The sequence below is a fragment of the Oncorhynchus gorbuscha genome, linkage group LG22 (genome assembly GCF_021184085.1).
Source record: "Oncorhynchus gorbuscha isolate QuinsamMale2020 ecotype Even-year linkage group LG22, OgorEven_v1.0, whole genome shotgun sequence".
Classification (NCBI taxonomy): Eukaryota; Metazoa; Chordata; class Actinopteri; order Salmoniformes; family Salmonidae; genus Oncorhynchus; species Oncorhynchus gorbuscha.
Window position 1 is genome coordinate 47194742 of NC_060194.1, and position 27626 is coordinate 47222367.

General features: G+C 45.0%; 1 protein-coding gene across 7 annotated transcripts in view; it reads right to left on the reverse strand.

The window, feature by feature from the left end:
* LOC124009865 (rho GTPase-activating protein 29-like) overlaps positions 1–25925 on the reverse strand; it is a 98066-nt gene extending 72141 nt beyond the window's left edge. For 2 of the 7 annotated variants that reach the window (XM_046322079.1, XM_046322080.1), the window contains exons 1-2: positions 24907–25925; positions 9458–9601 (exon numbers count right to left, since the gene is read on the reverse strand). In XM_046322079.1, coding sequence (XP_046178035.1) covers positions 9458–9601; positions 24907–25207 — 445 coding nt within the window. In that variant the 5' untranslated portion in view covers positions 25208–25925. Of the gene's footprint in view, positions 1–726; positions 841–1099; positions 1797–9457; positions 9602–24906 lie in introns of those variants that run through there. The other 5 variants (XM_046322077.1, XM_046322076.1, XM_046322082.1 and 2 more) reach the window with 5 other exon arrangements.
* Positions 25926–27626: the final 1701 nt, after the last annotated feature.

The window sequence follows — 27626 nt, forward strand, 5'->3', positions numbered from 1 at the left end:
GAGACTAACAGGAACACAGAGATATAGACATACAGTACATAGAGACTAACATGAACACAGAGATATAGACATACAGTACATAGAGACTAACAGGAACACACTGATATAGACATACAGTACATAGAGACTAACAGGAACACACTGATATAGACATACAGTACATAGAGACTAACAGGATATATATACTGATATAGACATACAGTACATAGAGACTAACAGGAACACAGTCAAGGATGTTAAAACACACTGATATAGACATTCAGTACATAGAGACTAACAGGAACACAGTCAAGGATGTTAAAACACACTGATATAGACATTCAGTACATAGAGACTAACAGGAACACAGAGATATAGACATACAGTACATAGAGACTAACAGGAACACAGAGATATAGACATACAGTACATAGAGACTAACAGGATATATATACTGATATAGACATTCAGTACATAGAGACTAACAGGAACACAGAGATATAGACATACAGTACATAGAGACTAACAGGAACACAGTCAAGGATATCCATTTGGGACATCTTTCTGTGTGTCCAAATTTTTTTCTTGAAAATCTTTTTTGAAGAGTAGAACCGAATGGTGCAAAACACACCATCTCGCCACTCTATTATCCTGTGGTAATATAGGTTTCCAATCTGTCAATCAAACCTCTTCAACACAGGTCACATGCTCACTGAGCCTGTCAACATTACAGACATATTTCCGTACCCGTTAGCAATTCCCGAAAATATGTTGTCCAAATGTTTTTTTGGACAACGAAGTGTCGACAAATCTTTCGAGAAGACGTCGACGCACGTTAGCGTTCTCACACAGGAAACAGTTCAGTTCAGTAAGAGAGGACATTTGCAGAAAGCAGCCCAAGAGAAAGACAGAGAGAGTGAGAGAGTGAGAGAGTGAGAGAGTGAGAGAGTGAGAGAGTGAGAGAGTGAGAGAGTGAGAGAGTGAGAGAGAGAGAGAGAGAGAGAAGACAGAAATCCAACTTCACTTCCTGTCTCTCCGCCACAGGAAACGACTCAGGCAGCTTAAAAACTCTTCGACGGAACACTGAGAAAACCTTCAAAACGACCATCGTAAAACTTACCCCCGTCTGTTTCTTTCCCGCCACCTGTCCCGCCTGCTCAGTCAATCAACCTGAGCTCACACTCTGATAACTCCTGGTTCTATCGTGGTTGCTGAGCTCACACTCTGATCCCTCCTGGTTCTATCGTGGTTGCTGAGCTCACACTCTGGTCCCTCCTGGTTCTATCGTGGTTGCTGAGCTCACACTCTGGTCCCTCCTGGTTCTATCGTGGTTGCTGAGCTCACACTCTGATCCCTCCTGGTTCTATCGTGGTTGCTGAGCTCACACTCTGGTCCCTCCTGGTTCTATCGTGGTTGCTGAGCTCACACTCTGGTCCCTCCTGGTTCTATCGTGGTTGCTGAGCTCACACTCTGGTCCCTCCTGGTTCTATCGTGGTTGCTGAGCTCACACTCTGGTCCCTCCTGGTTCTATCGTGGTTGCTGAGCTCACACTCTGATAACTCCTGGTTCTATCGTGGTTGCTGAGCCGTGAAGTCTGAACCAAAGCGTTGCTGACTTAGTTTCCTCACCCCTCCCAGTACAGCAGAGCTTCTCTTCAAACACATTTTCTTAACACTTCCACTTTATCCTGATAATGCTGGAGGTCTGACTAAACCAACCAGTCAACACAAAACTAAAAATCAAATCTCTGTTGATGTTGCTGTTCAGTCCCTCTAACAAATACATTCTTGTCTACTGGTACCTTCGGAAGGGGGTTGGAGAGGAGAGGGAGCAATCCACAGCCAACGTTAACCCACGTTCCAGGCCTGGGCAGCACCTCAGGAGACCAATGGGGTGTAAGAGAAGTATATAGAGGTGCCTCTTGGCCCTGCCCCTGAATGCTGCCGTGCTGTAGAGGCCCCTGTAGAGGCCGGAGCGCTGAGCGTCTTCCTCAGGACATCCTGCAGTTCTACAACAATGATCCCACCACTCGTTGCCACCAATCACAACCCGACAAATATGGGAACTGCATTATTCAAGCCCGGGCCAGGAGGCATTGTTACATTCCTTTCCCTCACTGCATGAGAACACTCAGTGACCACAATGAGCAGTGTGCAGTGTGCAGTGTGTTTCTTAGTGAGGGAAAGTGTTTAACGATTGGTCAGTCTGTCTTTGGTAAGTATCACTTATTTTTATTGTCAGATGTGCACTAATCGACCATTTCTGGGCTAATTTGCATATGATAACAAGGACTCTCGTAAGCGGCAGAATAGGCTCAGGAAAGGGTCGCAAAGAGAGAGAGAGAGAGAGCAGAGAGAGAGAGCAGAGAGAGAGCAGAGAGAGAGAGAGAGAGAGAGAGAGAGAGCAGAGAGAGAGAGAGAGAGAGAGAGAGAGAGAGAGAGCAGAGAGAGAGCAAAGAGAGCAGAGAGAGAGAGAGCAAAGAGAGCAGAGAGAGAGAGCAGAGAGAGAGAGCAGAGAGAGAGAGCAGAGAGAGAGAGCAGAGAGAGAGAGCAGAGAGAGAGAGAGCAGAGAGAGAGCAGAGAGCAGAGAGAGAGAGAGAGCAGAGAGAGAGCAGAGAGAGAGAGAGCAGAGAGAGAGCAGAGAGAGCAGAGAGAGCAGAGAGAGAGCAGAAAGAGACAGCAGAGAGAGAGCAGAAAGAGAGCAGAGAGAGCGGAGAGAGAGCAGAAAGAGAGCAGAAAGAGAGAGAGCAGAGAGAGAGAGAGAGAGAACAGAAAGAGAAAGCAGAAAGAGGGAGGAGAGCAGAGAGAGATCAGAGAGAGAGAGCAGAAAGAGAGCAGAGAGAGAGAGAGCAGAGAGAGAGAGCAGAAAGGGTCGCAGAGAGAGAGAGAGCAGAGAGAGAGAGGAGAGCAGAGAGAGAGAACAGAAAGAGAAAGCAGAAAGAAAGAGGAGAGCAGAGAGCAGAGAGAGAGAGGAGAGCAGAGAGAGAGAGGAGAGCAGAGAGAGAGAGCAAATAGAGAGAGGAGAGCAGAGAGAGAGAGCAGAGAGAACAGAAAGAGAAAGCAGAAAGAGAGAGGAGAGCAGAGAGAACAGAAAGAGAAAGCAGAAAGAGAGAGGAGAGCAGAGAGAACAGAAAGAGAAAGCAGAAAGAGAGAGGAGAGCAGAGAGCAGAGAGAGGAGAGAGAGCAGAGAGAGAGCAGAGAGAGACAGCAGATAGAGAGCAGAGAGAGACAGCAGATAGAGGGGAGAGAGAGCAGAGAGAGATAACAGAAAGAGAAAGCAGAAAGAGAGCAGAGAGAGAGGAGAGAGAGCAGAGAGAGAGGAGAGAGAGAGAGAGAGAGAGAGCAAAGAGAGCAGAGAGAGAGAGCAGAGAGAGAGAGCAGAGAGAGAGAGCAGAGAGAGAGAGCAGAGAGAGAGAGAGCAGAGAGAGAGAGAGAGCAGAGAGAGAGAGAGAGCAGAGAGAGAGAGAGAGCAGAGAGAGAGCAGAGAGAGAGAGCAGAGAGAGAGCAGAGAGAGCAGAGAGAGAGCAGAGAGAGCAGAGAGAGCAGAGAGAGAGCAGAAAGAGACAGCAGAGAGAGAGAGCAGAAAGAGAGCAGAGAGAGCGGAGAGAGAGCAGAGAGAGAGAGAGCAGAGAGAGAGAGAGAGAGAACAGAAAGAGAAAGCAGAAAGAGGGAGGAGAGCAGAGAGAGATCAGAGAGAGAGAGCAGAAAGAGAGCAGAGAGAGAGAGAGAGCAGAGAGAGAGAGCAGAAAGGGTCGCAGAGAGAGAGAGCAGAGAGAGAGAGGAGAGCAGAGAGAGAGAACAGAAAGAGAAAGCAGAAAGAAAGAGGAGAGCAGAGAGCAGAGAGAGAGAGGAGAGCAGAGAGAGAGAGGAGAGCAGAGAGAGAGCAAATAGAGAGAGGAGAGCAGAGAGAGAGAGCAGAGAGAACAGAAAGAGAAAGCAGAAAGAGAGAGGAGAGCAGAGAGAACAGAAAGAGAAAGCAGAAAGAGAGAGGAGAGCAGAGAGAACAGAAAGAGAAAGCAGAAAGAGAGAGGAGAGCAGAGAGCAGAGAGAGGAGAGAGAGCAGAGAGAGAGCAGAGAGAGACAGCAGATAGAGAGCAGAGAGAGACAGCAGATAGAGGGGAGAGAGAGCAGAGAGAGATAACAGAAAGAGAAAGCAGAAAGAGAGCAGAGAGAGAGGAGAGAGAGCAGAGAGAGAGGAGAGAGAAGAGAGAGAGCAGAAAGAGAGCAGAGAGAGAGCAGAGAAAGCAGAGAGAGAGCAGAGAAAGCAGAGAGAGAGAGCAAAGAGAGGAGAGCAGAGAGCAGAGAGAGAGCAGAGAGAGAAGAAAGAGAGCAGAGAGAGAGCAAATAGAGAGAGGAGAGCAGAGAGAGAGAGAGAGAGAGCAGAAAGAGAAAGCAGAAGAGAGGAGAGCAGAGAGAGAGAGCAAATAGAGAGCAGAGAGAGAGCAGAGAGAGAGCAGAAGAGAGGAGAGCAGAGCGAGAGGAGAGAGAGCAGAGAGAGAGCAGAAAGAGTAGAGAGAGCAGAGAGAGCAGAGAGAGCAGAGAGCAGAGAGAGAGCAGAGAGAGACAGCAGATAGAGAGAGGAGAGAGCAGAGAGAGCAGAGAGCAGAGAGAGAGCAGAGAGAGAGAGAGCAGCGAGAGTAGAGAGCAGAGAGAGAGAGCAGAGAGAGAGAGCAGAGAGAGAGAGCAGAAAGAGAGCAGAGAGAGCAGAAAGAGAGCAGAGAGAGCAGAAAGAGAGCAGAGAGAGAGCAGAGAGAGAGCAGAGAGAGCAGAGAGAGCAGAGAGAGAAGAGAGAGCAGAGAGAGCAGAGAGAGCAGAGAGAGAAGAGAGAGTAGAGAGAGCAGAGAGAGCAGAGAGAGCAGAGAGAGAGCAGAGAGAGTAGAGAGCAGAGAGAGAGCAGAGAGAGACAGCAGATAGAGAGAGGAGAGAGCAGAGAGAGAGAGAGAGAGACAGCAGATAGAGAGGAGAGAGAGAGAGCAGAGAGAGACAGCAGGTAGAGAGAGGAGAGAGAGAGAGCAGAGAGAGACAGCAGGTAGAGAGAGGTGGAAAACAAATGATCAGACCAGTGTCTGGATCATGACCAGGGGAGAGAAAACTTAGGTCAGATTTGTGCTTTCAATGAGCAAGGATCAGGTTCCTCCAAATCCATCTAATCTTCATTCATTATAATAAAAAATGACATTAAACACTTTGTAAATATGGGCCCAGCTCTGAAGAGACAGGACTATAAAGTACTGTATCGTCAACACGACGATAGATTTCACTTTGTTGCTGTGTACGTTTGGATCAGATGCTGTTGTGCATTGAAAGGATCTTTACTCCACAAAACAGTGTAAAAGCGTGAAGAGATGAGACAAGAGGAAACGTACACAGGAATTGTAATGAACTAGAACTAAAGGCTGATAAACCAAAACAGCACCAACCACAGTGATCACTTATCGCACACATGTTTCTGCTATCGTTCATTACGATTAGTAGCCTATTTTAGAGAAACGTGAAGTTTTAAATGAGAATCAGTTTGTTAAAACGGGTGATTTTTAACGGGACGATTGATGACTACAACCATTAAACTAGTAGCAGTGTAAAGGATCGTTTAAAAAAACAAAATGTGGAGCAGATTGTTATAAACGTTTTGTTCTATTATCGTTTACACGTCAAATCAGGAAACTTATCAAAATGTATCTGGTTTCTGTCTATATCACCCAGCTCCATTATAACACATCAATAGATGCAGCTGGTTTCTGTCTATATCACCCAGCTCCATTATAACACATCAATAGATGCAGCTGGTTTCTGTCTATATCACCCAGCTCCATTATAACACATCAATAGATGCAGCTGGTTTCTGTCTATATCACCCAGCTCCATTATAACACATCAATAGATGCAGCTGGTTTCTGTCTATATCACCCAGCTCCATTATAACACATCAATAGATGCAGCTGGTTTCTGTCTATATCGCCCAGCTCCATTATAACACATTAATGGATGCACATGTGTCCTCCATGTGTCTTCCATGTGTCCTCCATGTGTCCTCCATGTGTCCCCCATGTGTCCCCCATGTGTCCTCCATCTGTCCTCCATGTGTCCCCCATGTGTCCTCCATCTGTCCTCCATCTGTCCTCCATCTGTCCTCCATGTGTCCCCCATGTGTCCCCCATCTGTCCTCCTAGTGGCCAGGATTCATAACTGTTTGTAATAGAAGACTGATTTAAAGGTGAAGGAACAATAAGGTTGATGTTTCCACTAGATTCATTGTCAAATACAACTCTTGCTCTCCTTGATATTTCCACTAGATTCATTGTCAAATAACTTACTAAGTGCCAATCTGAATAAGGTTGAGCCAAGGCTGGGAGGAGCCTTATTTAATTGCACTTTGAATAAGTGCAAACCTTCTGCCACTCGCACTAGCTAAACCCTTATGCAACTAATTGGAACAGTCTTCTGTTCATAATTGAAGTATGTAGCACTTTAGAATTAATTTAACTAGGCAAGTCAGTTAACAAATTATTTACAACGACTGCCTACAAAAAGGCCGCCTGTGGGGATGGGAGCCTGGGATTAAAAATATAGGACACTACATAAAGAGACTTAACCTTTCTAGTGCAGGCGTTCCGATAGCGGAACCCCTCGACAAAATTCCAATAAAGGCAGCGCACGAAATTCAAAAATATTTTTTAGAAATATGTAACTTTCACACATTGACAAGTCCAATACAGCAAATGAAAGATAAACATCTTGTTAATCTACCCATAGTGTCCGATTTAAAAAATAAATAAATACATTTTAAAAAGTTTGGCAGCGAAAGCACAACATATGATTGTTAGGTCATAGCCAAGTCTAAAAAACAGCCATTTTTCCAGCCAAAGATGGTCATAAAAAGCAAATATATAGATAAAGTATTCATTAACCTTTGCTCTTCATCAGATGACACTCATAGGACATCACGTTACACAATACATGTATGTTTTGTTCGATATAGTACATATTTATATCCAAAAATCTGTTTACATTGGCGCGTTAAGTGCAGTAATGTTTTGTTTCTAAAACATCTGGTGATTTTGCAGAAATACTCAAAATAAACATTGATAAAAGATACAAGTGTTATTCACAGAATTAAAGAGACTTCTCCTTAACTGTTGGAGATAGGGGGCAGTATTTTCACTTTGGATGAATTGTGTTCCCATAGTGAACTGCATCAAAATCTGTCCTAAATTGCTAATATATGCGTATTATTACTATTGGATAGAAAACACAAGTTTATAAAACGGTTTGAATTATGTCTGAGTATAACAGAACTCACAGGGCAGGCAATCTACAAAAAGGTGGGGTAACTTTGACGTCATCGCCCCCTCCCTTCCCAACAAGTTATGGATCTGGAAACACTTCCTACGTCTACCACCTCTTTAAGGAATACCTAGGATAGGATAAGTAATCCTTCTCACCCCCCCCCTTTAAGATTTAGATGCACTATTGTAAAGTGACTGTTCCACTGGATGTCATAAGGTGAATGCACCAATTTGTAAGTCGCTCTGGATAAGAGCGTCTGCTAAATGACTTAAATGTAAATGTAAATACAACTCTTGCTCTCCTTGATATTTCCACTACAACAGCTGGTATTCAAACTTTTCCAGCCCATTTCTTCCGTCAGAATGTCTAAAGACATTTTCCCCAAATCTAATGACCTTAAAAAATCAGTACATTGTGATTATTACATCACCAAATCATCTTCAATTCATTACATTTTCATCCCTCATCAAAATGAAAAGAAATCAATAAATACAGTTACTCAATAAAAATTGTATTTTTTTATTTTTTTTAAATGATCTTTCTCAAAAACGTTTGTATATATTGTCCCATACAATAATTTGTACTCTTATTTTTGGGTTCCAATTTATAACATTTTAGTATCTTTTTTTGGGGGGGGGGGGTGACCCCACTGCAGTTCCTGGGTCACGACCCTGACCTCTGCACTAGAGTGACATTCACTACTTGAATGAACTGAAGAACTAAAAGGAAAACCCCTGACGGAATGCCTTGTTACCATGGTGATGACGATTCCTTCTTCTTGGTTCCCTTTCCGCATTCTGAGCATATTCTTGAAACACCTCTCAGTGTCAACATGAGGGAGATGCATTCTGGGTCAGAATGATGCTCAGATCAGAGATAGGCAGCTATCTGTCTGCCGAACAGTGAGTCAATACTGTGCGTGTGTGTGTGTGTGTGTGTGTGTGTGTGTGTGTGTGTGTGTGTGTGTGTGTGTGTGTGTGTGTGTGTGTGTGTGTGTGTGTGTGTGTGTGTGTGTGTGTGTGTGTGTGTGTGTGTGTGTGTCACCCGTAAAGGAACTAAGAACGGAGCTGCATGGCCTTCACACACATTTCGAGAAGGCCACGCCAACCGCCACACGAAGCTGGAATGCAAATCCTACGATCGTTAGAACAGGATTCCCTAAATAGTACTTTTGACCAAGACCCAGAGGACTATGTATAGATGAGGGTGCCATTTGGGACCCAGAGTTCTACACCGTTCTGGACCATTCTTGTGCCGAAGCCTCAGAGGAAAGATCACATTTCGGGCAGATAATACAAATATCCTCTGGTTTGTAGCTAATCATTTAGGTAGACTGAAGAAGAAGAAAAATAGGAGGATGTCACAGTGTTGAGATTGCCTGCAATGACAACAAGCTCAGTCCGATGATGCTGTGACACACCACCCCTGACCATGACGGACCCTCCACCTCCAAATCGATCCCGCTCCAGAGTACAGGCCTCTGTGTAATGCTCATTCCTTCGGCGATAAACGCGAATCCGAACATCACTCCTGGTGAGACAAAACCGCAATTCGTCAGTGAAGAGCACTTTTTGCCAGTCCTGTCTGGTCCAGCGATGTTGGGTTTGTGCCCATAGGCGACGCTGTTGCCAGTGATGTTGCCATCCTGTACCTGTCCCGCAGGTGAAATGTTCGGATGTACCGATCCTGTGCAGGTGTTGATACACATGGTCTGCCACTGCGAGGACGATCAGCTGTCCGTCCTGTCTCCCTGTAGCCTGTAGGCGTCTCACAGTACGGACATTGCAATTTATTTCCCTGGTCACATCTGCAGTCCTCATGCCTCCTTGCAGCATGCCTAAGGCACGTTCACGCAGATGAGCAGGGACCCTGGGAATATTTATTTTGGTGTTTTTCCAGAGTCAGTAGAAAGGCCTCTTTAGTGTTTTCATAACTGTGACCTTAATTGCTTACCGTCTGTAAGCTGTTAGTGTCTTAACGACCGTTCCACAGGTGCATGTTCATTAATAGTTTATGGTTCATTGAACAAGCATGGGAAACAGTGTTTAAACCCTTTACAATGAAGATCTGTGAAGTTATTTGGATTTTTACAAATTATCTTTGAAAGACAGGGTCCTGAAAAAGGGCAGTTTTTTAAATTCGATTTTTTATATATATTTAAAGAAAAGATGTGCGGGTGAAAGGATACTAACCTTTGACCTTAGTGATGACGGTGCCGGCAGCCCTGAGGATGTCTACAGAGTTGAGGGTCTGGTGTTTGCCGATGACAGACTTGAGAACACGGAGCAGCTCGCTCAACCGTTCCTGTACCCGCTGAGGGAGTCCCTCGTGGCTTTCTGGAACAGAGGAGAAATACATCTGTCAAGTAACATGTTTTTATTAAAAACAGATGAGAAAGAATAACAGATCTGTCAAGTAAGTATATTAACATAGGAAAGAAATCTGAAACAATAATGATTGCGCCACAGTCACCAAGGACAAACTCCTATATATGTCAGGTGCATGACAGTTCCCCACTGAGAAGCCTAAAGGAAAGGTGATCACCACCCAGCCTGTTAGGTCCAACTGTTTTGTAGTGTATTATAGTACAAATATCTATATTTTTAAAATCAGTTGGATTTTTTTGTTGTTGAAAAGTTTGAAATTTCAACAACTATAGATTCTAGACGACATATCAGCCATATCTGTGAGGGATCAGAACTACGACCGGTTACATTGTGACCCGTAGGTCACCCATCGGCAGAGAGGATGCAACGTATGGCATTCTTTAGTGTTTACCAGCACCCACATTAGGGACAGCAATAAAGATAAAGAATATCTGTCTCTGGACTGGGGTTGGGGAAGACAGGAAACTAAAGTAGTTGTGGTTAAGAGAAGATGTTTGTAATGACACTATTCCACTTCAGCCAACTCGTTAAAAAAAGATTTGCCTTGTTTTGTTATAAACAGTAACACAATATCTCACTGTACAGAGCAACAAATGATGATTAGGTTAAGTAACTGGCCTCAACTAACCAATCAGGTGATAGGCTAGTACTAGTATAGACTAAGAGTAGGCTAGTCTGTCTTGACGGATCTCCCGAGTTATCCTTTCACTACGAACCGTCTTGGCGGATCTCCTTTCACTACGAACCGTCTTGGCGGATCTCCTTTCACTACGAACCGTCTTGACGGATCTCCTTTCACTACGAACCGTCTTGGCGGATCTCCTTTCACTACGAACCGTCTTGACGGATCTCCTTTCACTACGAACCGTCTTGACGGATCTCCCCTGAGTTATCCTTTCACTACGAACCGTCTTGGCGGATCTCCCCTGAGTTATCCTTTCACTACGAACCGTCTTGGCGGATCTCCCGAGTTATCCTTTCACTACGAACCGTCTTGACGGATCTCCCCTGAGTTATCCTTTCACTACGAACCGTCTTGGCGGATCTCCCGAGTTATCCTTTCACTACGAACCGTCTTGGCGGATCTCCCCTGAGTTATCCTTTCACTACGAACCGTCTTGGCGGATCTCCTTTCACTACGAACCGTCTTGGCGGATCTCCTTTCACTACGAACCGTCTTGACGGATCTCCTTTCACTACGAACCGTCTTGGCGGATCTCCTTTCACTACGAACCGTCTTGACGGATCTCCTTTCACTACGAACCGTCTTGACGGATCTCCCCTGAGTTATCCTTTCACTACGAACCGTCTTGGCGGATCTCCCCTGAGTTATCCTTTCACTACGAACCGTCTTGGCGGATCTCCCGAGTTATCCTTTCACTACGAACCGTCTTGACGGATCTCCCCTGAGTTATCCTTTCACTACGAACCGTCTTGGCGGATCTCCCGAGTTATCCTTTCACTACGAACCGTCTTGGCGGATCTCCCCTGAGTTATCCTTTCACTACGGACCGTCTTGACGGATCTCCCCTGAGTTATCCTTTCACTACGAACAGTCTTGATGGATCTCCTTTCACTACGAACCGTCTTGACGGATCTCCCCTGAGTTATCCTTTCACTACGAACCGTCTTGATGGATCTCCTTTCACTACGAACCGTCTTGATGGATCTCCTTTCACTACGAACCGTCTTGACGGATCTCCTTTCACTACGAACCGTCTCGACGGATCTCCCCTGAATTCTAACAGGGTTGTTGACAGCTACACAGTGGGCAGAAACAACTGAAACGGGAGGGGATGTTGTCTTGTCTCGGTGTGCAGTAATCAGTTGTGGGTCTAGGGGTTGGGCACCAGACAGTAGGTGAGTTCATGTCTCACCACCTAGGACGATATGAAACACCAGAGCGGTCTGTTTTTCTACCCTGCCCTCTGCAGACACAACTGCACTAGGAGGATGAGCGAAGAGGCAGAATGCATTGGAAAGGCAATGGAATTACAGTGGGAGTGAAAACTAGGAGCCAGTGTGGGGGGGGGGGGGTCAGGGTCCAACACGCCTCCCTCCCCTCTCACACACACATATATACAGGCACACACACACACACACACACACACACACACACATATATACAGTCACATACATACACACACACACACACATACATACAGACACACACACACACACACATACAGTCACACACATACATACAGTCACACACACACACACACACATATATACAGGCACACACACACACACACACATATATACAGGCACATACACACACACACACATATATACAGTCACATACACACACACACACATATATACAGTCACATACATACACACACACACACACATACATACAGACACACACACACACACACATACAGTCACACACATACATACAGTCACACACACACACACACACATATATACAGGCACACACACACACACACACATATATACAGGCACATACACACACACACACATATATACAGTCACATACACACACACACACATATATACAGTCACATACACACACACACACATATATACAGTCACACACACACACACACACACACACACACACACACACACACACACACACACACACACACACACACACACACACACACACACACACACACACACACACACACACACACACACACACACACACACACACACACAGGCATGGTGTCACTCAAATACAGTCACACACACACAGGCATGGTGTCCACCCATATACAGAGGAAATGTTCAGTATTTTCAGAAAATATTTTGGGTGGAAGTGGTTGAGGTGAACTCATGAACCTGAATGACAGTTTCATTACAGACAAAATGACACACCTTAGTATTAGTAACAGAGCCTGCAGAAATGGGTTGGCTTCTAAAACACAGTGCTGCTCGTTTATAGAGAAACTTCCAGCACAGAAACACGATGAATCTACAGGCGAGCACTCCGCACGAGAAGAGAACTGCTGTGAGACTAAGAGAAACATCCTCCAGTCAAACAAAATGAGGCCTAATCTACCCTCCTCCTCCTATTCTTCCTCCTCATCCTCCCCCTCTTCCTCCTCCCTCAGCTCTAGTGTTCCATTTAAAGGAAGTAAGGGAGATAATTGTCTTGGCTAAACCTTTGAACATAAATTGGCTGACCCTCCACCCACCCACCCTCCTTGGCTGGACTAGTCACTATAACTCCCTGGTCTGGTCACTATAACTCCCTGGTCTGGTCACTATAACTCCCTGGTCTAGTCACTATAACTCCCTGGGCTAGTCACTATAACTCCCTGGTCTAGTCACTATAACTCCCTGGGCTAGTCACTATAACTCCCTGGTCTAGTCACTATAACTCCCTGGGCTAGTCACTATAACTCCCTGGGCTAGTCACTATAACTCCCTGGGCTAGTCACTATAACTCCCTGGTCTAGTCACTATAACTCCCTGGTCTGGTCACTATAACTCCCTGGTCTAGTCACTATAACTCCCTGGTCTGGTCACTATAACTCCCTGGTCTAGTCACTATAACTCCCTGGTCTGGTCACTATAACTCCCTGGGCTAGTCACTATAACTCCCTGGTCTAGTCACTATAACTCCCTGGGCTAGTCACTATAACTCCCTGGTCTGGTCACTATAACTCCCTGGGCTAGTCACTATAACTCCCTGGTCTAGTCACTATAACTCCCTGGGCTAGTCACTATAACTCCCTGGTATGGTCACTATAACTCCCTGGTATGGTCACTATAACTCCCTGGTCTAGTCACTATAACTCCCTGGTCTAGTCACTATAACTCCCTGGGCTAGTCACTATAACTCCCTGGTCTAGTCACTATAACTCCCTGGGCTAGTCACTATAACTCCCTGGGCTAGTCACTATAACTCCCTGGGCTGGTCACTACAACATATTGTTTACATGAAGACCCCTTGCTGACACAACCGAGGGCACCCTGTCTTTTGGTTCTGTGTGTGTGCGTATGTGTGTGTGTGTGTGTGGTTTCTGGTGTGGAGTGAGATATCTGACCCCCCTAAGCCACCCATGCTTCCCGCTCAGTCTATCCAATGTTTGTTTACCTCCAGGTCAGGCCCTTGGCGATACCCCCCCCCCCATTCCTGCCTGCTCGTCTAAACCCTGACCAGAGTCGATTCAAGTCACATTCCTGTACAATTGGACATGGAAATCCTCCGTCCACAGGAATGCAATTCAATTTCGGTTTTGGTTTGTTTACACCCAGATCAGGCCCATGCCTATCAACTTTATCCTCTGCTCAACGTACCCGACACACACACCCCTCCTCTTCCAAGGGAGTAGTCTCGGTGTTAACCAGAGTTGAGGTTTGCTCATGTCTCTATAGGAATGCAATTCAATCCCTGAATTGGCTGGGCCTGTTATTGCTTTGCTGTCTAAGAGGAAAAACCTCTTCACTATCTGAGAAAAAAATAAAAATAAAAGATTGACTTTGCAATGTTATAATGAACTCATAACTAGACTATAAATTGAGTTATGCATTTCAAATGTGTGTCACTTAACATAAAGGGGTGTTAAAGTTCCATGTAAACCAACACTCCTCCCATGAGGTGTACAATTAAAACCTATATATATATTTTTATATTAAGTTTAAATATACATTTTTCCTAAAAATTTAGAAATAAGCAAAGGCTTGATTTCTGGTCAAACATTCTCTACTATTAGTTGACTAAATATCATAACATTTAGATTTTCATTCTGCTGAAATTTTCATTCTGTAAGTTTAATAAATATTGCCTAGTGTCTTGTTATTCTAATTTCTGTCCCTCGTGAGGAGGGAGGATGATACAGCCTCACAACAAGTAAACTTGAAGGTAGACCTAGAATGTTGTTTATGTCGCAGTTCAACGGCTCAGACACAAGAGGTATGTGGCAGGGTCTACAGTCAATCACGGATAACAAAAAGAAAACCAGCCCCGTCGCGGACCAGGATGTCTTGCTCCCAGACAGACTAAATAACTTTTTTGCTCACTTTGAGGACAATACAGTGCCATTGACCGCCCCGTAGCACTCACTTCCATCACCATGAAGTGCTTTGAGAAACTAGTCAAGGACCATATGACCTCCACCCTACCTGACACCCTAGACCCACTCCAATTTGTTTACCGCCCCAATAGGTCCACAGATGACGCAATCTCAACCACACTGCCCTAATCCATCTGGACAAGAGGAATACCTATGTGAGAATGCTGTTCATCGACTACAGCTCAGCATTTAACACCATAGTACCCTCCAAACTCGTCATCAATCTCGAGACCCTGGGTCTCGACCCCACCCTGCGCAACTGGGTACTGGACTTCCTGATGGGCCGCCCCCAGGTGGTGAGGGTAGGTAACAACATCTCCACCCCGCTGATCCTCAACACTGGGGCCCCATATGGGTGCGTTCTGAGCCCTCTCCTGTACTCCCTGTTCACCCACGACTGCGTGGCCATACACGCCTCCAACTCAATCATCAAGTTTGCGGACGACACAACAGTGGTAGGCTTGATTACCAACAACGACGAGACGGCCAACAGGGAGGTGAGGGCCCTCGGAGTGTGGTGTCAGGAAAATAACCTCACACTCAACGTCAACAAAACTAAGGAGATGATTGTGGACTTCAGGAAACAGCAGAGGGAACACCCCCCTATCCACATCGATGGAACAGTAGTGGAGAGGGTAGTAAGTTTTAAGTTTCTCGGCGTACACATCACAGACAAACTGAATTGGTCCACCCACACAGACAGCATCGTGAAGAAGGCGCAGCAGCTTCTCTTCAACCTCAGGAGGCTGAAGACATTCGGCTTGTCACCAAAAGCATACACAAACTTCTACAGATGCACAATCGAGAGCATCCTGTCGGGCTGTATCACCGCCTGGTACGGCAACTGCTCCGCCCTCAACCATAAGGCTCGCCAGAGGGCAGTGAGGTCTGCACAACGCATCACCGGGGGCAAACTACCTGCCCTCAGGACACCTACACCACCCGATGTCACAGGAAGGCCATAAAGATCATCAAGGACAACAACCACCCGAGCCACTGCCTGTTCACCCCGCTATCATCCAGAAGGCGAGGTCAGTACAGGTGCATCAAAGCAGGGACCGAGAGACTTGAAAAACAGCTTCTATCTCAAGGCCATCAGACTGTTAAACAGCCACCACTAACATTGAGTGGCTGCTGCCAACACACTGACTCAACTCCAGCCACTTTAATAATGGAAATTGATGGAATTGATGTAAAAATATATCACTTGCCACTTTAAACAATGCTACCTAATATAATGTTTACATACCCTACATTACTCATCTCATATGTATATGTATATACTGTACTCTATATCATCTACTGCATCCTTATGTAATACATGTATCACTAGCCACTTTAAACTATGCCACTTTGTTTACATACTCATCTCATATGTATATACTGTACTCGATACCATCTACTGCATCTTGCCTATGCCGCTCTGTTCCATCACTCATTCATATATCTTTATGTACATATTCTTTATCCCTTCACACTTGTGTGTAAAAGGTAGTAGTTGTGGAATTGTTAGATTACTCGTTGGTTATTACTGCATTGTCGGAACTAGAAGCACAAGCATTTCGCTACACTTGCATTAACATCTGCTAACCATGTGTATGTGACAAATAAATTTGATTTGATTAGATTTCTCTCTCTCGCTCCATCTCTCCCTGTCGCTCCATGTCTGCCTGTCTCTCTCTCTCTCTCTCTCTCTCAATTCAATTCAATTCAATTCAAGGGGCTTTATTGACATGGGAAACATGTGTTAACATTGCCAAAGCAAGTGAAGTAGATAATATACAAAAGTGAAATAAACAAATATGCCTCTCTAATATGGTCATACATTGGGCAGGAGGTTAGGAAGTGCAGCTCAGTTTCCACCTCATTTTGGGGTCAGTGTGCACATAGCCTGTCTTCTCTTGAGAGCCAGGTCCGCCTACGGTGGCCTTTCTCAATAGCAAGGCTATGCTCACGGAGTCTGTACATAGTCAAAGCTTTCCTTAATTTTGGGTCAGTCACAGTGGTCAGGTATTCTGCCACTGTGTTCTCACTGCTTAGGGCCAAATAGCATTCTAATTTGCTCTGTTTATTTGTTAATTCTTTCCAATGTGTCAAGTAATTATCTTTTTGTTTTCTCATGATTTGATTGGGTCTAATTGTGTTGCTGTCCTGGGGCTCTGTGGGGTGTGTTTGTGTTTGTGAGCAGAGCCCCAGGACCAGCTTGCTTAGGGGACTCTTCTCCAGGTTCATCTCTCTGTAGGTGATGGCTTGGTTATGGAAGGTTTGTGAATCGCTTCCTTTTAGGTGGTTGTAGATTTTAACGGCTCTTTTCTGGATTTTCCTAATTAGCGGGTATCGTCCTAAGTCATGCAATATTTTGTGTTCCCTTGTTGTACACGGAGCGGACCCCAGACCTCACAACCATGAAGGGCAAATGGGTTCTATAACTGATTCAAGTATTTTTTGCCAGATCCTAATTGGTATGTTGAATTTTATGTTCCTTTTGATGGCATAGAATGCCCTTCTTGCCTTGTCTCTCAGATCGTTCACAGCTTTGTGGAAGTTACCTCTGGCACTGATGTTAAGGACAAGGTATGTATAGTTTGTGTGCCCTAGGGCAACGGTGTCTAGATGGAATTTGTATTTTTGGTCCTGGCGACTGGACCTTTTTTGGAACACCATTATTTTGGTCTTACTGAGATTTACTCTCAGGGCCCAGGTCTGACAGAATCTGTGCAGAAGATCTAGGTGCTGCTGTAGGCTCTTCTTGGTTGGTGACAGAAGCACCAGATCATCAGCAAACAGCAGACATTTGACTTCAGATTCTAGCAGGGTGAGGCCGGGTGCTGCAAACTTTTCTGGTACCCTCGCCAATTTGCTGATAAATATGTTGAAGAGGGTGGGGCTTAAGCTGCATCCCTGTCTCACCCCACGACCCTGTGGGAAGAAATGTGTTTTTTTGCCAATTTTAGCTGCACACTTGAAGTTTGTGCATATGGATTTTATAATGTCATGTGTTTTACCCCCAACAGTCGAAGGATTTTTTTAAATCAGCAAAGCATGAGAAGACTTTGCTTTTGTTTTGGTTTGTTTGTTTGTCAATTAGGGTGTCTCTCTCTCTCTGTCTCTCTCGCCCATACTGTAATTACACATCTCAGATACAGCATTAGACAAAACCCATACTGTAATTACACATCTCAGATACAGCCATAGACCTGTGGTCTTGTTGAGTCCTTTGTGATAAAGCCTGTGCCAATCTGGAGCCAGTGATACTGCGGCAGGCTGTTGAGCCTGGCCTGGCCTGGCCTGCCCCCCCCCCCGGCTTACAACAACATACAATCAACTGGCCTGTCTTGACCTGCCTATTCTCTCTACACTAGTCCATCTAGAGCCTTCGCGCACAGTCAAGCCTGTTGAGTGGTGACACACAGTCACACACACACACAAACGTGTGTGTGTGTGTGTGTGTGTGTGTGTGTGTGTGTGTGTGTGTGTGTGTGTGTGTGTGTGTGTGTGTGTGTGTGTGTGTGTGTGTGTGTGTGTGTGTGTGTGTGTGTGTGTGTGTGTGTGTGTGTGTGTGTGTGTGTGTGTGTGTGTGTGTGTGTGTGTGTGTTTCGCACTAATGCTTTTTACAGTTGCACTTCAGGGCTTAGTCTAAGGCAAACATATTGGTGTTTGTGGTCTGAAACCTGTTCGCTCCTGTATCAGTCGTTGTTGAATCAATTCAAACGTCTGGAGTATATTTGCTCTCTGGTCCTTTCCTTTAGCCTACAGGGAGAGAGTGTGTTGTTGAAGGGGGGAAAAACAAACATCTTTCAGCGTTCAGGTCAGAGGTCAGTGTCTGTCTGACTTCTGTTCCACTATGAGAGGATGAGTTTTGCTTTGCACAACGCTCCTGCGGGTCAGTGTCTGTGCCAGTGTCTGTGCCAGTGTCTGTGTCAGTGTCTGTGTCAGTGTCTGTGTCTGTGTGTGTGTCTGTGTGTGTGTCTGTGTGTGTGTGTGTCAGTGTCTGTGTGTGTGTCTGTGTGTGTGTCTGTGTGTGTGTCTGTGTGTGTGTGTGTGTGTGTGTGTGTGTGTCAGTGTCTGTGTGTGTGTCAGTGTGTGACTATGCATGTGCCAGCAGTATCAATCCTAGAAAATGTATTACAAATCTCCATTGAAAAAAAATATTAAAAAATATACTATCTAGTGCCTCAAGTGACAACTTAGCAACACTCAGCCTAATAAAGGTCTGGTGGTTTACAGTCTTACTGGGCCTAAATCACATCTAAATCACATTTCATTTGTCACCATGTCGCCAACCTTACTCTGGTTGGCCACTGTTTCTCTTAAAAAGCAAAACAACATCTGCCAATGAACTTCCAGCAATACTTCCTGTGTCTGTTTGGTTAGCACGTTTTGTCTACCGTACGTCGCCATGGTAGCAATGTTAATGATAACCGACGTCTTGTGGGTAAAACAGAAAGACTTTCCCCATAACCTTCACAATTAAATGTACATTTCAAATTAGGTTTACCTGACAGAACTACAGTAGGCTATATCATGACTGTTTGTATCAATTGGGTGCCAATTGCAATTGTTTTTGCAAACTCTGTCATGACATGTTCTACAGTAGTAGGCCTAACAGCAGAGACATTGCTAGACCAATACATTCCTTTCTTGCTAGATGAGCAATTAAAGGGGAATTACACCCCAAAAAACTTCTAAATTAGTAGCATTTTTTGTGTGGGGGGGGGGAATAAGAAATGGACATGGATTGAGAACCTACACACCCCTACTTCTCCCTCATGTCCCTACAATGAAGGCAAATGTTAAATGTTACAGCCAGATAAATTCCATAAACTAAACAAGAAACAGACAAACAGCTACGTCACCCACATTCAAGAACAAACCCAATTCTTATTTTTATTTATTTATCCGTTATTTTAGCAGGTAAGTTGACTGAGAACACGTTCTCATTTACAGCAACGACCTGAGAAATAGTTACAGGGGAGAGGAGGGGGATGAATGAGCCAATTGTAAACTGGGGATTATTAGGTGACCGTGATGGTTTGAGGGTCAGATTGGGAATTTAGCCAGGACACCGGGGTTAACATCCCTACTCTTACAATAAGTGCCATGGGATCTTTAATGACCTCAGAGAGTCAGGACACCCGTTTAACGTCCCATTTGAAAGACGGCATCCTACACAGGGCAGTGTCACAGTGCCCTGGGGCATTGGGATATTATTTTAGACCCGGGGAATGATCTATAGAGGCCCTATGATCTGGAACTCACTCCCACTTGATTTTGCCAAGCAATCTGTAAGGACAGTAGCTTGACTCTCTGTTTAGATTATCTATTCCTTTATCTCTTTAGCATCTAGTTTTTATGTTATTGTTTGTTTGTCCACACGGCTGAATCTGTGTGATTAATGACCAATGGGGGGGGGGGCTCTTTATACCATATACCGAAGTATTTCAAAATACAGACGGTATGACTTTCAAAAACTGTCAAAAAATATATTTTAAAAAACATGTTATAATATTTTTTGCCGTGCTAAAAAATTAAGTATAACTAAGACGTGTCAAATAAATTATAACCAGCTCAGGACTACAGCATGTGGTTTGTTAACTTGCTAGCTAAGTGGCTAGATGTCAAGATCAAGCTACCTGGTTATAGCAGAGACATTCCATCACCCCCTGGATCAACGTCCCTGTTGCCTAAATTATTTTGTGCGTCAACAAAATAGCGCCCCTCGTGTGCACTCCGAGAATGGTACTATATGCCGGTGTGACAATCTGGACACCACCCAACCATACTTCTGACCCTGTTGTGAAGTGTGCTTTTCTAATAGCTCAAATAGAAAAACCAACTGTATGCAATGCATCACAAAATATGCAGGATGTGTCCAAGAGCTGGGTTAAGACTGCGAGGGGATCCCTGTGGACTGTAGCCTGGCCTGGGGTGTGTCTAGGGGTCTAAGTCACTGCCTCTGGAGCAGATGCACTTGGTACTAGAGGCTGACACAGGGGAACAGGATCCCTGCTGGACTGTAGCCTGGCCTGGGGAGGGTCTAGGGGTCTAAGTCAGTGCCTCTGGAGCAGATGCACTCTGTACTAGAGGCTGACACAGGGGAACAGGATCCCTGCTGGAATGGGAGTGAAGTTCAGGACAGGAAGGGACAGGATCAACAGTCTACAGGAACTGACAGTTCAGGAATGTGTTATTTTTCTTTTCTTCTTGTGTAAATAAGCAGATTATTGGACATATTGGTTTTTTTTAAATGTTTTTTATGTTTGCCCCTCCTTCTCCCAACAGTAACACGTGTTCTTCTGTCTTCAATCACTATTAAAACAATTAGAATAGGCCTTTATCAGCTGGGCAGACAATGAAAAGTACTGTAGCTAGCTAACAGCTAACAGGAGGGCAGGCAATGAAAAGTACTGTAGCTAGCTAACAGCTAACAGGAGGGCAGGCAATGAAAAGTACTGTAGCTAGCTAACAGCTAACAGCTGGGCAGGCAATGAAAAGTACTGTAGCTAGCTAACAGCTAACAGCTTGGCAGGCAATGAAAAGTACTGTAGCTAGCTAACAGCTAACAGCTTGGCAGGCAATGAAAAGTACTGTAGCTAGCTAACAGGTAACAGCTGGGCAGGCAATGAAAAGTACTGTAGCTAGCTAACAGGTAACGGGTAACAGCTTGGCAGGCAATGAAAAGTACTGTAGCTAGCTAACAGCTAACAGCTTGGCAGGCAATGAAAAGTACTGTAGCTAGCTAACAGGTAACAGGTAACAGCTGGGCAGGCAATGAAAAGTACTGTAGCTAGCTAACAGATAACAGCTAACAGGTAACAGCTGGGCAGGCAATGAAAAGTGCTGTTGACTCCCAATCACGGCCGGATGTGATACAGCCTGGAATCAAACCAGGGACTGTAGTGATGCCTCTTGCACTGAGATGCAGTGCCTTAGACCGCTGCACCACTCAGGAACCTAAAAAGGACATAAGCGGTCGCTTAGGGCCCCAGGCAGATAGAGGGCCCCTGACCAAATCTCACTTAGGGCCCCCAAAAGACTAAAGCGGGCTCTGTATTCTGATTTATGCTTGTTAAAATGAATAAGGGACAGGACAGGAGTGATTTTTATCGGGACCGGACAAGATAATTGCCGGGTTAAAAAAACTGGGTAAGAATTTGAGAAGACAGAACAGGAATTAATTTTAACTCCGGTGTCGAACTCTTCTCTACACTGTTGCCAGAAATGGGCCAACATGAATCCGGCTCACTGCTCTCTAGGTATTTTCTTCTCAAACTTTAACCTCTCTATCCAGCAAAAATGATTTTTTTTTTTTAAAGACTGGCAGGAGCCTGTTAAAGCCCGTCTTTTAGAGAGAGCTTTGTGCAGGCTTCACACCATACTACAAGTGACACTGACATGTCACCATATGAACAGAACAACACAAGAGCCGGCATGTGCCTCTCTTAATCTCTATTTCAATTCAAAGAGCTTTATTGACATGGGAAACATATGTTAACGTCGCCAAAGCCAGTGAAGTAGATAATATACAATACAAGTTAAATAAACAATAAAGAGTGAACAGTAAACATTACACAAAAAGTTCCAAAGGAATAAAGACATTTCAAATGTCATATTATGTCTATATACAGTGTTGTAATGATGTGCAAATAGTTAAAGTACAAAATGGAAAATAATTACAAATAAATATGGGTTGTATTTACAATGGTGTTTGTTCTTCACTGGTTGCCCTTTTCTTGTGGCAACAGGTCACATATCTTGCTGCTCTGATGGCACACTGTGGTATTTCACCCAGTAGATATAGGGTGTTTATCTTGCAGGGTAGTGCGTACGGCCCAGTACATTACTGAGACCAGGCTTCCTGTCACACAGGACCCTATATACCAGGCGGTGTCAAAAGAAAGCCCCCCAAAAAAATCGTTAAAGATTCCAGTCACCCAAGTCATAGACTGTTCTCTCTGCTATCCTACGGCAAGCGGTACCGGAGCACCAAGTCAAGGTCCAAAAGGCTTGTTAACAGCTTCTACCCCCAAGGCAAAAGACTCCTGAACAGCTAATCAAATGACTAGTATATATATATATATATATATATATATATATATATATATATATATATATATATATATATATATATATATATATATATATATATATATATGACTAGTCAAATGACTACCCAGACCCCTCTTCTACGCTGCTGCTACTCTCTGTTTATTATCTATGCATAGTAACTTTAATTCTTCTTACATGTACATATTACCTCAATTACCTTGACTAACCGGTGCCCCCACACATTGACTCTGTACTGGTACCCCCTGTATATAACCTCCTCATTGACTCTGTACCGGTACCCCCTGTATATAGCCTCCACACTGACTCTGTACTGGTACCCCCTGTATATAACCTCCTCATTGACTCTGTACCGGTACCCCCTGTATATAGCCTCCACACTGACTCTGTACTGGTACCCCCTGTATATAACCTCCTCATTGACTCTGTACCGGTACCCCCTGTATATAGCCTCCACACTGACTCTGTACTGGTACCCTCTGTATATAGCCTCCACATTGACTCTGTACCGGTACCCTCTGTATATAGCCTCCACATTGACTCTGTACCGGTACACCCTGTATATAGCCTCCACATTGACTCTGTACCGGTACACCCTGTATATAGCCTCCACATTGACCCTGAACCGGTACCACCTGTATATAGCCTCCACATTGACCCTGAACCGGTACCACCTGTAAATAGCCTCGCCTGTTATTTTACTGCAGCAATCATTAGATACTTAAAAAAAAAAATAATTTGACTTAACACTTTTTACCTACTGAACACAACCCTGAATGGACGTAGCAGTAATCCAGACCGGGACCTGTGGAGTCACTGACCTAGTGGACAGGACAGGGGGAGAGCAAAGCTAACACTGTGTAGCTGTGGAGACACTGACCTAGTGGACAGGACAGGGGGAGCGCTAAGCTAACACTGTGTACCTGTGGAGTCACTGACCTAGTGGACAGGACAGGGGGAGCGCTAAGCTAACGCTGTGTACCTGTGGAGTCACTGACCTAGTGGACAGGACAGGGGGAGCAGAGGGGAGCGCTAAGCTAACGCTGAGTAGCTGTGGAGTCACTGAGGGGAGCGCTAAATTAAGGCTGTGTAGCTGTGGAGTCACTGACCTAGTGGACAGGACAGGGGGAGCAGAGGGGAGCACTAAGCTAAGCCTGTGTAGCTGTGGAGTCACTGACCTAGTGGACAGGACAGGGGGAGCAGAGGGGAGCACTAAGCTAACGCTGTGTAGCTGTGGAGTCACTGACCTAGTGGACAGGACAGGGGGAGCAGAGGGGAGTGCTAAGCTGACGCTGTGGAGTCACTGAGGGGAGCGCTAAGCTAACGTGGAGTCACTGGGGGTAGCTGTGGAGTCACTGAGGGGAGCGCTAAATTAAGGCTGTGTAGCTGTGGAGTCACTGAGGGGAGCGCTAAGCTAACGCTGTGTAGCTGTGGAGTCACTGACCTAGTGGACAGGACAGGGGGTGCAGAGGGGAGTGCTAATTAAGGCTGTGGAGCTGTGGAGTCACTGAGGGGAGCGCTAAGCTAATGCTGTGTAGCTGTGGAGTCACTGAGGGGAGCGCTAAGCTAACGCTGAGTAGCTGTGGAGTCACTGAGGGGAGCCCTAAATTAAGGCTGTGTAGCTGTGTAGCGCTAAATTAAGGCTGTGTAGCTGTGGAGTCACTGAGGGGAGCGCTAAATTAAGGCTGTGGAGTCACTGAGGGGAGCGCTAATTAAGGCTGTGGAGTCACTGAGGGGAACGCTAAATTAAGGCTGCGTCAGCCCTCTAGGAGCTGACACTTTACATAGCTGACTCTGATGAACACTCACCTTTATTATATTGCTTTAACAGGACAGTGTGTACACACACACACACACACACACACACACACACACACACACACACACACACACACACACACACACACACACACACACACACACACACACACACACACACAACTTCTGAGAAACCTTAGCATAATGTAGCCTATTGTATCTACCCCCCAAAAAAAGTATTCACAACCAACCACCCATCCTGCCACACACCAGGTCCTAGTACAGTAACCACTGGGGCTTCCCGGTCTCCCCCTATGATCTATACTCAAAGATAGTGCACTGAATCGGGTGCGATTTGGAACGTGAACCCAGACTCACCTTCAGAACGGAAGGCTTCTTTAAGGCTGAGCAGCATATCGGAAAACCTCCGTACGTCATTCACCAGCTGCATCACATAGTCCGGATCTACCCCGGGCGCTCCTACCACGGTGGACCCAGGACCCACACTCCCCAGTGGGTTGGTGGTCCTGGAGCTCCGGCCCATGTTGGAGAGACGAGACGGGCCCTGGGTGGTGATGCTGGCGCGATGCTGTTTGTTCTGTTGGTGTTTTTTATTATTCCCTTCTTCTTCTTCTCCTCCTCCTCCTCCTCCAGTACCACTGCTGCTCTTCCGTATCATCCCAGAGGTTCTGGTGCCCGTCCGTCCCGTCTACCTAGAGTACGCTACAGGCCACTGGGATGGTGTTGGCCCCCGGTGTGGGTGGTCCTGACCGATCCTAAGTCCCAGGTTGGCTCTATAACACTAGATGTTGGGTCGTTTTGTTTGTTTGACTTGCTACTTGTCTGGCAATGTTATTTAACTTATTTCTATCATATCTCATGTTTGTTATTTGTGTTAAATACACGAAGAGAATTTAGCAAGTATGAGTAGCATGCAGTTAAATAGTTAAGTTAGCTATCTAGTTCAATTACAGTGTAGAGTTGGTCAACATTTGTTACGATGTTCTTACAACTGTTAGCTACAAATGTAAATGTGCTGTTATTATATTTTTAGCCACCTCACCTACTATTACAATCAACCGGGACCGTCTATTTCCAGCTCTAACGTTACACCGGAAAAATATCCGCCCAGTCAGCACCGATAGAGCAGGGAGTCTGTAACTCCGCCGTGCTGGCATCCCAAATAACGTTTGAGTCGAGGACTAAGCAGTAGCATTTCTTCTCTCTATCAGAAACATCAGAAACTCACCTGACTTGTGTACTCCAGTGGCATTCTCAATTTAAAAAAAATCAAATAAAAAGTTATTTTATACAATCTGAAAAAACAAAACAAACGAAAAAACACCCCCCCCACATGTTTCAAAAGGAGAATAGCTTCTTCTTCGTGTTGAGTTTGAGTCACTTAGCGTTCACAACTTTGCCTGTTCCAGCCTCCAGTCATGTGATGCTGGAACCGCCTTGTTCCTGGCTGTCGCTCACACACTTCCTACAATAGTTCATCTACACTCTACTGTCGTCTAGTAAATTGTTCCATTTTACACCGCGTCCGTGAACCACGACGAATTCACGTGTTGCGATAAATGCACTGTAAATAATAGATTGATGTAGAATGTAGTAATGTTGCCCGATGATGGTTTAGTACATTTTAACATTAGTGTGTTTATTTTTTATTTATTTGTTATGTTTTATTTATTTAACCAGGTAGTCTAGTTGAGAACAAGTTCTCATTTACAACTGCTGCCAAGATAAAGCAAAGCAGTGAGACACAAACAACAACACAGAGTTACACATGGAATAAACATACAGTCAATAACACAATAGAAAAGAAAAATAGAAAAATCTATGTACAGTGTGTGCAAATGTAGAAGAGTAGGGAGGTAGTCAATAAATAGCCCATAGAGACAAAATAATTACAATTTATCATTAACACTGGAGTGATAGATGTGCAGATGATGATGTGCAAGTAGAGATACTGGGGTGCAAAAGAGCAAGAGGATAAATAACAATATGGGGATGTGTTAGTCAGGTGTGCTATTTACAGACCGGCTGTGTACAGGTACAGTGTTCGGTAAACTGCTCAGACAGCTGATGTTTAAAGTTTGAGAGGGAGATATGTACCTGCTGGAGCTTGTGCTACCGGTGGGTGTTGCTATGGTGACCGGTGAGCTGAGATAAGGCGGGGATTTACCTAGCAAAGACTTATAGATGAAGTAACACTAATAATGCATTTAGACTGAACTAAAATAAACACAACATGCAACAATTTAAAAGATTGTTCTGAGTTACAGGAAATAAGTCTGTTTAAATAAATTAATTAGGCCTTAATCTATGGATTTCACATGACTTGGAATAGAGATATGCATCTGTTGGTCACAGATACCTTAGAAACAAGGTAGGAGCGTGGATCAGAAAACCAGTCAGTATCTGGTGTGATCACCATTTGCCTCATGCAGCATGACACATCTCCTCCACATAGAGTTGATCAGGCTGTTGATTGTGGCCTGTGGAATGTTGTCTCACTCCTCTTAAATGACTGTGCGAATTTGTTGGATATTGCCGGGAACTGGAACACGCTGTCATACACGTCGATCCAGAGCATCCCAAACATGCTCAATGGGTGACATGTCTGGTGAGTGTGCAGGCCATGGAAGAACTGGGACATTTTCAGCTTCCAGGTATTGGGTACAGATCCTTGCGACATGGGGCTGTGCATTATCATCCTGAAACATGAGGTGATGACGGCGGATGAATGGCACGACAAATGGGCCTCAGGATCCCGTCACGGTATCTCCGTGAATTGAAATTGCCATCGACAAAATGCAATTGTGTTTGTTGTCTGCAGCTTATGCCTACCCATACCATAACGCCATCGCCATGGGGCACTCGGTTCACAACAACGCCGTACACGCTGTCTGCCATCTGCCCGGTACAGTTGAAACCGGGATTAATCTGTGAAGAGCACACTTCTCCAGTGTGTCAGTGGCCATCGAAGGTGAGCATTTCCCCATTGAAGTTGGTTACGACGTGGATCTGAAGTCATGTCAAGACTCTGGTGAGGACCACAGGCATGATGATCTTCCCCGAGATGGTTACTGTAA